The sequence below is a fragment of the Syngnathoides biaculeatus genome, chromosome 11 (genome assembly GCF_019802595.1).
Source record: "Syngnathoides biaculeatus isolate LvHL_M chromosome 11, ASM1980259v1, whole genome shotgun sequence".
In the NCBI taxonomy this organism is placed as follows: domain Eukaryota; kingdom Metazoa; phylum Chordata; class Actinopteri; order Syngnathiformes; family Syngnathidae; genus Syngnathoides; species Syngnathoides biaculeatus.
The window spans coordinates 20,783,523-20,794,628 of NC_084650.1; the positions used below are offsets into that span (position 1 = coordinate 20,783,523).

The 11,106-nt window shown below is 40.3% G+C and overlaps 1 protein-coding gene across 1 annotated transcript; it reads right to left on the bottom strand.

Moving 5' to 3' along the window:
* Positions 1–1,708: 1,708 nt before the first annotated feature.
* On the bottom strand, positions 1,709–8,825 carry tbx22 (T-box transcription factor 22). Its single transcript, XM_061835088.1, has 8 exons — positions 8,425–8,825; positions 7,989–8,187; positions 7,029–7,130; positions 6,622–6,796; positions 4,992–5,156; positions 4,317–4,381; positions 4,016–4,101; positions 1,709–3,944 (listed from the first exon to the last, which is right to left on the bottom strand). Exons 1-8 carry the CDS (start codon positions 8,576–8,578, stop codon positions 3,424–3,426), a joined length of 1,467 nt encoding a protein of 488 aa, XP_061691072.1. The 5' UTR covers positions 8,579–8,825; the 3' UTR covers positions 1,709–3,423.
* Positions 8,826–11,106: the final 2,281 nt, after the last annotated feature.

Here is an 11,106-nt window from a genome sequence, read left to right on the forward strand (position 1 = left end):
CAATAAATAGTAGTAGGTGAGTGTACCTGCATAATTCTAATCCAATTGAAAAACAACTTTTTTTTGATTGACACAATCAAAGAGGTTTCAGTATAACAGTGCACTTAGCAGAAAATGTCTTAATATAATAATAATAATAATAATAATATCTTAAAAATAAATCTTAAACAAAGCCCTTATGTGGTCTGAATTGACCAGTGGCAATTCACTTTGTCTTTCTAATATATACCAATTCCATGTTCACACAATGCCATGAAATTCATAATCCGGCCAGGAATAACGTTGGGGTAAAAATAAATATTTGCTATGACATAATGACCTTGTATTATTACTTCATTATGTTTACGTAAAATGTGAACTGAAAATGTTCCGAGTGTGACATCACAAGACAAATGAGAGGTTGTAGTGAGGAACGCGGGACAGAAAATGGATAGATGGATACTGTCTATCTCTCTCTCTTTCTGTCTCTCTAAGACACACACACACACACACACACACACACACACACACACACACACACACACAGACCAGGTGCAAGACCACGTGGTTAAACTGTTTGTCCTATAATCATTTAGCCTCTGCTCCTGCAAGACAAGGGCATGTCAGAGTGCACAGGCCAATGCAAAGCTACACACACGCACACACACATACCAATACTTGGTGACATGTACTAGGATCATATGCATACCATGCTCATATATCATGCAGAGTTCTACATCTTCCATTGTGTTGTTAAGTGCAAGCTCTGAGTAGCCACTGATGAAAATGTCCAAGTTTGCGATGAGCATTACGCGGCTCCAGTCTAACAACACAACAGATAGTGGCGTGGCAAGGGATCACTCAGGAACAGAAAGATTTCAGTGCCCCGGAGGCGCACGCCTGCTTGATTGGACTCTAGAAGAGCACTTAATAACTGTTAAACTGCCCTTGCTTTTCGCATTACTCACTTAGTGTAATTCAATTTCAGCCACAGCTGTTTTCACTCTCAACTTTACAGCTGAGGTCAGTCACGTTCAATAATCTGACCCGATTTATTAAATTTGTAGAGAAAATAGCATCCAGTGTAAACACGATTGGGAGAGCCAAATGTAAGGCGGACTGAAGGGCATGTGTAAATCTATGCACTTGTGAGACACAACACTGCAGCTATTATTAGAAGATAACTCGCATGTATGTGGCGTGTGTGAGTGAGCTGTATGATAATCTAATGAAGGCAGAGTATATTTTCACTTCCAGACTAGCGTCTCCCATTTCAGGATGCCATTTCACATGATTGGAAGCAAATGACTTCAGGGTCAATTTTCTCTCCCTTCACTCCTTGTCAGTCAGACTGGACCAGTTAAGGAACTTCCTACCTGTGTTTTTACAAAGTTGAATCAGCATAGGGTTACTTTCTGTTTCAGCCAACACCTTCAAGAAGATCACTCTGACATGATAGCAAGCGAAATAATCAAAAGAGAGGATTCTCAAATCTCAGGTAAACCATTCTCATGTGTTCACGACTTTTGCATTCTTTTAAACTCAAATGCAGTTTAATGGAAATAATGTACTTATTTCAGAAAGTTGAAATGAAAGAAAATCCATGCCACAATACACAATTGATCTGGAAGCACCATTTGAAAACTACAGATGTGTACATCTTTTCACCCAAAACCTTTAATATTCAATACAAAGCAAGTGCACACGTATGTATGTGTGTGTGCAACTATTGGAGGCAGGTGCAAAGTTCAGCTGTCCTGGTATGAAAGCAATTTGTTTAATTGAAAAATCAGGAATTAGTCAGGAGTTAAAACTGATTGTCTCGCGGAGGCAAACATGGAAATGACAGTCGGTATCGAATAGCAGCCCAGATTACACGTGTCTGCAAACAAAGGCCAGGCTGTTTGATAGCAACGCACCTGACCGCTCACTCAAACGCAGGCAATCCCCTGCACGGGTTCTTCAATTAACTTCTTCCTGCTATTTCCACGTCCAGCGCGCATTAGCTCACTGTCATGCTCGGCCATGACAAGGTAATTGCTGTTTGGCTATGAGCGTTTGCCGGGAAACAGGTCATTTCCCCTGCTTTTACCCAAATCGAGATTCCTAGAAGGAGGGGTGTGAGTCTTGAGTTCAATCAGGGAATTGTCACTTCTGACCAGCTCGGAGTAGTCTTCATATCTTGTTCCCAAAGTCTTTAAAAGTGTCAGATGGAAGTATTTATTTACTCACAATAATGGAAATCCCGTAGGAATAATTACAATGACAGCACAGCTAATTTACAGAAGCCGTTTTCCAGTCCTTGCATAAAAAGTCTTCTAAAAGAAGAACATGTGAATAACATGATTTTTTTTACTTTAATGATTAGTGCTGGTATTTGTAGTAAAGGATCATGTTCTCTTTGGGCTATTTTTCAGCAAAACCCTGTTCAGTCCACTTTCCTATGAGAATTTGTTTTCATAGAGTTGTAACACAACACTGGAGAATAATTTGAAAAAAAAATTACATGTTTACGTATGCTGATTTGAAATTAAATTTGCCAAGCTCATTCCAAAATTGCAGTCAGTTTTTTTTCTCGCACGTCAAGTTTTGTATTTTTTCCACAGCACAATTCCACTGACTAGCTGTAAAAATGATTTGCCATCTGATTGGCGTTGGACTCAACTTCAGCTACATGGCAACTTGTTTGTGAGGTCACAATTGGAACAGTGTGGTGAGAGGTGGGTGCAGTTGTCAGTAGGTCAGTACTATCAACATCTGCAAAGGAAGGAATTAAGAGGATTTGTGCCATATCCTTTGTAAAAAACTGTAATGTTAAATAAACAGGACAGTCACGCATGTTTCTTTCACATTTCATTGTATGCCAACATTTAAAAAGTTGTATAAAACAAACACATGCATTTAATAATAATAATAAATGAATAATTTCTCATACTTTTAGAAAACGTAGACCTCAAGTTCAAAAACCTGACGTGTTCGAGAAAAACTGACATCAGTTTTGGATTAGGCACCTGGAAATGAGTTGAAACCAGCTGCCAGACCTAACGCAACATAAATTGTGTGCTCCAATCTCTAATCCCACAGAATTATTGTAAAAGTGAATTCCCTTAAAAATGATATTTTTAAATGGTGGTATAATTTTATATGCAGTATTTTATCAGTTAGTTTAACATTCAGATGCATCCTTTGGTTACACATTTACATTGGCCGAATGGAAGGTTTTGGTTTTGAGCGACTACAGTCAGGAGGGAATTCTTTCGGATCAGATTTTTGTTTTTTCCCCCCTTTGGTAATTTGCGCCAGGGACACAGTGCTCAAAATAGTTTTTAAATACAAACAATCCCTCCGGTGACAGCTCTCTCTTGACTGCCTCCGATGGGTGTTTCCCAGAAAGCAGCAGCACCCTTTGCTTTGGCTCATTACTGTCATTTTGGCCGGAGACGGTCAGAGAGGGCGGTTGGTGGCCAGATGCCACGAAGGTTGCCGCAGAAGGGCCTCTGTGCTGTCTTCAGCCAGTTTGCTGTGTCGGGGAACAGTTGTGAGTTGAGGGGTCAAGGGGAAGCTATAGCGGTAAAGACAATATGGGCCAGCACTTTCTGAAAGATGAGGCAGTAAAGAGGAAGTGGATCCTTGAGGGCTGAGCGGGCTGGGGAAGGGGATCAGGCAGGGAGGGCTCGATCGAGAAAGACCGAGATCCCGTTTCTTTCCCTGCAGTATAGAGAAGAGCGGGGGGTCTGTTAGTGGGGATACTGACAGGCCTCTGAGTCTGTCTGCTCCCACGGAGGAAAAGGCTCCGCTGGGCAGTACGGGGTTGGTCGACGCTTTTCCGTAGAAAGGCAGCGCTAGAGTTTGAAGAGCGGCGTCCTGGTAGGAGAGCGTTGATAATGAAAGGAGGGATGATGCTGATGAGAGGGGAAGGAGACTCTTAAGCGGGGAAGCGGCGCTGGTTGGGGACCCCAGGCTGCCTGTCGGCAGATGCCGGACAACATGCATGAAAACGGACTGAACACATGAAATAATGCGAGCTGCAGGATACCTTGAAGGTGGATGGCAAATGGCTTGAAGTCCAAGCTGAAAGGCGTTCGCCAAGGGTAAGACTCCAGTAAACCATCCAACACTCCCCTATCCACACAAACACAAACATAAATCTGAGAGAAAGGGGGAAATTCTAATTCTGAGTATTTAACATACTGCAATGCACGTGGCAACTACATATAAGGGTTTCATGCCATAAATATCATGTTTCCATGCTCCAACTTAACTTCTCTCTTGGGCCCGGTTGTGGAGTGTTTTTGGCAGTTATAACATGTTTTGATGTTATGTGACGTTTCCTGTACCTGTTCCTTCCTGGATCCCTGAAGCCCTTGGCAAACGGGTTCCTGTCAATCTTCAGTTTTGTGATCTTGTGGAGACATGAGCAAAAGATTTGTTAGATCGGTAGGCTAACAACAGCGCAGTCAATGGCAGTTCTCCATCTGATGGACGACATCTCCCAACATCGCCATGTAAGGTTATCTGCGAGATTTTTTTTTTCATTGTCTTAAGAGGGTCTGAACCCTAACAAGCAACCCAGTCACAGCTCACCGTTATTAGTTTCTTTAATACCGTGTCACTGATCGCAAAAGCGAACCATAATAAAAAAAAAAAGGTCTGGCAGTCGTGGGGGGTGGGGCGTCTATTACTGGAGGAAGCAAGCGAGGTCAGCTCCACCGCACAGAGACACAAAAACACACACACTTGCTTGAAGCACCACAAAAAACTGCTACGACATGGACGAGGGCCTCATCACCTTCAAGATGTTGAGATTAAAACTTTGTGAGGTCAGACGGAGCGGAGCTGAATAAGCAGAATAATCACCGCACATCTGCTTTTGGAACATATTTGGGATAGAATGGATCGAGATTTTTTTTTCTTTTTGTCAAATGGTTAGCCAAACTCGGTTGTGAAAAAAAAAACTTTATATGTAATTACTCTGCAAGCCATTTTGAACATGCAATAGAATTGAGCGTTACCTGTTGATTCTGATAGGCTGTGACGGTGGTGAACTCGGTTTCTGGGAAGGAGAAGCTCAACACTCCCTCAGCTGGCAGCGACTGGATCTGGGACAAGTCCATCCTCGGGTCGTGCTGGATGATGTGCACGCGTGGCTTGTATTTATGCATGGACTGGAGAATTATCTGGAGCAAGAAAATCCGCTGTTACATGTCAGCTCTATTTTTCTGTAACTTAACTAATATGAAAATTGACATGCAGAATTTTGGAGACCTTCTCATAAAAACAGTGAGAAAAAAACCCACTCGTACTTTCCTAAAACATAAAGTGAGGTCATCAACTAGTTTAACCAATAGTCTAAACATGTCATTAAAAAGAAAAAGGCGAGCAGAAAACAGAAATGATAGAAATGAGACCATTTTTGTCAGAGAAAATGGAAGTCATAAACACAACAATATTGAACTCAGGTAACGAATACAACTATGAAGCTGTTTACTGAGATGACTGAGTGTCATCACATCATAACAATCCATCTGAGCCAAACAGTTTAATGTAAGTGTGTCGTGGTTTTCTTCTGCTAGTCAAGATTGCAGAGTATCAACTTTACAGCATGTTCCCAAACTGCCATGTTACCAGATAAAAATCATAAATATGGAGCTCATTGGGTGCCTTGATCATTTTATGTCAACATTTTTTAAATAGCAACAATGTTGTGAATATCATTTTGATTCTGAAAATAATGTGGACGTATCGAGTAAGTGATTAATTCAATTGTTCATTGATATGTTTTTCAAATCAAACTGTCTTGTCTTGAATCCTTATAAATTCATACGTTCCTCCAAATTACATTTTCCTCATTGAACATTTTTTTTTAGCTTGCAAAGGTCTACTCTCTTGTTCCTTTTCTCTTTTTGTTTATTTTCTGTTTTATTTTTAAATGCAAAAACAAATGCAAAATCAAACAAACCTGGACTTCATTTTTTATCCAAGGATTGCATTAAAAATGTGTAAATATAAAATTTTCACAAACAAACATTTTTCATAAAGATTGATAAAAATTAAGGAACAGTTTCATTCTGCCAAATGGAGCCACATAAAAAAAGGATACTTCATTTTTGGTTGCACATAAAATGTGGTAAACTGATGTATTTTACCACTGTTTCCGTAAAAATTAATTAAATAATATAGAAAAACATTTTCATCATCTGCAAATGTTTGAATTAAGCAAATCCCTCCAGTGCACTAATATAAAAATCAAAATATGTCTTTGTGGATTCAGGATTTTTATTAAGACACTGTGTGTTAACACTTTCTACAATTTTATGTTCCTTAATTCAGGGCATTTTTCAGAAAAATAAGCCATGCCGGCACAATTTTAAGATTAATTTTCATATTAACCAGGATAGGTGAAAAAAAAAAAAAACGTTTTCTGCTCCCAAACGTCAAACGTGGCATTATTATTACTTTACCCTTCTCTCATAAAGAATTTATTAGGATTAAATTCAATTAATGAAGGGAGGAGGAGGGGGAGGCAAAATTATGCTAACTTTCAATAGTCATGGACATACAAAAGGCACCAATCGAGAAACAACAAGATTTTTTGACTTATTTTTCGAAAGTCATGACCCAGAAGGCACTGTGCGAACTTACATGGCCCTTGTCGTCCATCTCGTTGTTGGTGAGTTTAACCCGGTCGAAGCTGATCACCTGACGCATCCACGTCTCTCCCGCGCACGGCGAGTCTGAGTGGACATAGAGCCGCGGGGAGATGCACGAATGGTCCGTGTTGCCCGCCACCATCCACTGCGAGCTGTGGTAAACATACCTGCAAGGGTGTACCTATATGCTCATACATTGGAAAAAAAAAGGTCACTTCATCAGAGAAACCGACGGTTGCCATGGCAAACAATGGTCCGGCTAGGTTGTTGAGAGAAAAATATTACCTTGAGTTAGGGTAAGTCGCGTTAAGTCGATTACATGAAATTTAAGCAAAAGCTTTTCCACACACACACATACACTCAATCCGTTTTATTCCATCTCATTAAAAATAGACAGACCTATAACGTTTAGAGTCCACGGGCATGACGTCCATTGCGATGTAATACTGCTGGCACGGCTCCAGATTCCGCACTTTGACACGAACGGATGGGAACATTCTCCTGGAGGCGTGGGAGGAAAATGCAATTTCAGCGCAACTTTCAAGTGGATCGAAATACGTGTGTGTTGGGAAAAAAAAAAAAAAAAACTTTCGGTGTGGTTACGGCCAAATTCAGATCAAAGGTTCAGGTCGAGGCCCCTGTGTGGGACATCAGCAACACGAGATTTATGACGTATTTTCTCGGTAATTAAATTAACGGAAGCCAGATTTGAGGTTGTAAAGTTCACTAACTCCTTTTCGAGAAGCAAAAAACAAAAACAAAAACAAAAAAAAAAAACCTCATGGCTAATTTTACACTGGATAGTTTCGTTAATATATGACCTGGTTCCAAGGACAATGCATTTCATTAAGTGTGTTTCAAGGTAAGCAAATTTAGTTGGAGAATTTAAAAAATAAATTAGTTTGTAGTCTCAATGTGTCTTTTGATAGGGAGAACATCAGATTTCCTGCATAATTTTTGTTTCTGAAGCAGCACCTTGTTTTTGCACCGTATGCACTTTCAATTCAGTTTCAAACATGATGAACGCCTACATATAACATTATGCTATCTGCAAAATAGTTCATGTAATGTATGTATAATAACTTGGGACTTGAATGTCTTTGTCCCATCTTAACCCTTTTAAAAATATATTAATAGCTATAAACGGACAATTCAAAATGGTGATTTAAAATGAGCACTCGTTGATGATGAAAAAAAAATGTAGTTTCTACATGTAAATCTCCTCGTGTGTTTATGAAAATATACATTGCATATTATTTAGGGGGGAAAGCGTCTGTAAAATGCTGACATGCTTGGATTTGTTTTTTTTTCTTCTGTAAAATAATCTTCTTTATGCACGTCATCGTCAAAGCACATTACCTTCCAGCTTTGGTGATGATCATTTCAGTGCCGATCTCAAAGAATCTCTTCCAGAGTTCTGAGCCCTGCAGCTCGACCCGGACCTCCCGATCCGGACTGCACTCGCTTTCTTTGGGCTCGCTGGGTAATCCGGCCCCTTCGGCCTCTGTGAGCTGTAAATCCACTTTCTTCGTCTGTGTTAGCGGACACTCTGCAGACCCTGAAAGTCAAAGCATTTAGTCCTTCCTCACACGCTGCAGTGTTATACGTAAGCCAAATATGTTCCGAAATAGATGCATCCCGTATGTAAAATAATTATATCTATATGATACGTGGATGCAGATTATTTGGAAATTTGATTTTAAATTGAAATTCGATTATCGTCTGAATGGTTGCAGGTTTGTGTCAATGAATTTAGTGCAAAAAAATTGCATTGTTATTTATGGATGTTCCTCACCAGCAAAGATGCTCGCGTCGCTGTCAGTTTCTCCGCGCGAATTTGAGTCACGTTCCTCTGACATTTTCATCCTTTTGTAGGGTCTCCCCACCAAAGCTTCGACGGAAAAAGCGTGCGCCTTGGAGCTGAGACCTTGCATTTTGGCCAGCGACATCCGCCGAGGTGTGTCCGAACCTTGACTCGGTTCCCCTCCGGATTATGGGCATTCAGGAGGCGCAGCAGAACCTCAGCACCACAGGGAGCTGCTCTCCCCCTCTCGCTTCGGGTCCTTGGCGCTACGTGATCAATCCGGTTCCATTCCATGTGTTCTCCAAGATGTTCCCGTACATCCAAGTCTTTGATTGTTGACACGCCTCCCCCTGCTTCGCTACAATATTTCCTTGATTCGTTTCAGAGGTCTTCCTTTCCTCTCCCTCCTTGGGCTTGCGTCTCTCTGTGCGTCACAGAAGAGAAAGAGAGAGAGAAAGAGAGAGAGAGAGAGAGAGAGAGAGAGAGAGAGGGATCCCCCCCCACAAAAAAAGTAATATCAAGTATATTAATAATACAAAATAAAATGTAAAAGTTTTAGAAATGTTTCTCAAGTCCGCAGAAGTCATCACCTACAATCAACAGGTGAAATTAGATTTGTTCTCACGTTGATGTTTTTGGTGCATGGTGTTAATTAGCTCTCAGAATATTCTAGTGAATATTAGTTGGGGCATTCAGAAGTCAGTAAGAAAGTGGGACACATCGTTTCATAGGGGAGTAATTATTTGCCGTCCTTTGTCTAATGTGTGCATGTCCTTTAAAAAATACATTTGATGCACTGCAAAGTTCAACGACACTGGATAATTGAAATCCCCCCCCCCCAAAAAAAAAAAAAAAAAAGTCAACTAGGCCAAATGATGGAACCCACAAATAGCGCTCTTGAATGTGTTTGATTGAATTTAATGTTCCAAAGTGTTTTGTTTTGCTCAAATCACATTGAACGCTCTTCCGTTGCTTTTAACAAGTTTGCATAAATAGAGAGAACATTTAGGACATTGATGAGCACTAATGGTTAATTACCGGGACAAATATTTTAGTCTCTTTATTCAGACCATCTGGAAGGTGAAGTGTCCTCTCATTTCTTTGAAGCAAACATTTCCTATATTAATGTGGAGACTTTCCTTTATTCTTGATCCTTCTTGTGACCCGTTTCTCTAGTGCGAAAGTGTGTTTCTTTCTTTCTTTTTTCTTTCTTTCTTTTCTCTCTCTTTCGCGGTGACCGGTGATTTTGTGCGCCAGTCTGGTTCTCATAAATGCGCAGATCAGATGGAGTTTGGCGCACTGGGGGAACTGGGCCGTAATGACAGCTCGGGATTATTACATTACTGCTCGACATGAAATAGATCCGCTTTACACAAATAAAAGTCGGCGCGGGCTCTATTTAAAATGTTTTAAATCACATGATATAATTGCTCTGAGGAGAAAACAAATGAGCGCTGTGTTTACAGCACGGTTGGTTTGGTTGGTGATGGAAATCCACGACAACAGCCGGGAAATGGAGAACTATGACCAACAGAAATCACATGTTCTCTGTCATCATAACCCGGTTTCGGGACCGCAGCCTGGATTCATGTTTATTCTCTGCCGGGTTGTCATTTGCTTTCAAAGTGCATCCCAATAAACCTGCGGTCTATACATAGGGGAAATGTGCAACTAGAAATAACCACATACACAAGCCCTTCATGAACGAATATGGAAGAAGAATTTTTTTTCCATCCTCATATTTTATGAGATACTTTCTTCCTAGACAAACCATAAATCAACGTTATGACATGATTTGGTGTCAGCTGAGTGATTTAAGGCGTCCAAGTGTTGTCTGGCCTACTCCTATAAACCAAATATTGAAATAATAGTTTCACCTTTATGGTTCTCAATTCAGCACCAATCTGCATTTGTCCCACACGCAGGGGTCCTTGGGACACGTGACTCCCCTTATTAAGCACAACAAACAGTTTGGCAGAAACACAAATGAGACTCAAATCCAATTGAAAACGGGCCTCAGATTTCCATTAATACATAAGTCGTGTGGCTTTAAGAGCAATATACTATTTGTTTGCTTTGCATCATGAACCTGATGAGTTACTGTCTGTGTACAAATCAATGCTTCCTTAAAGGCTGTTGGCGTTTAAATGCGTGTCACCTAATAGGAATCACAGGTTTGCAAATATAATTTATTGCAGTACGATTTATTCCATGAACAAATCAATATTGCATCACATTTTAAAGGTGTACTGTAAATTCATCTGACTTCTGTTCAGACAGATACCTCTTATTGGCGATGCATGTCAATGTGAGTGTGATTGTTTTTTCGTGTATACAGGGTCTCCCACAAGTCTCCATACATAGGACACATAATGCACACATACATGTATTTATTTATATTTTAGATAACTCAAATAATGTGTCTGAATAAAGAGCCACCAATTGAAATCATCCTAATGACCGGTAATGACCAGGAAGCAGTCGTCTGGTTGCAAGCAAATTTAACAGAAAATATCGGACGAATATTATACACCACACTGTGGCAAAAGTTGTCAAGTAAGCAATAAGCAATCGCGCACATTATATAAATAAAAATGGTTTATGTGAAGAGGCATTTATTTTTCCTATGTATGGAAACTTGTGTGGCACCCTGTATAAGTGCGTTGAAGAAGT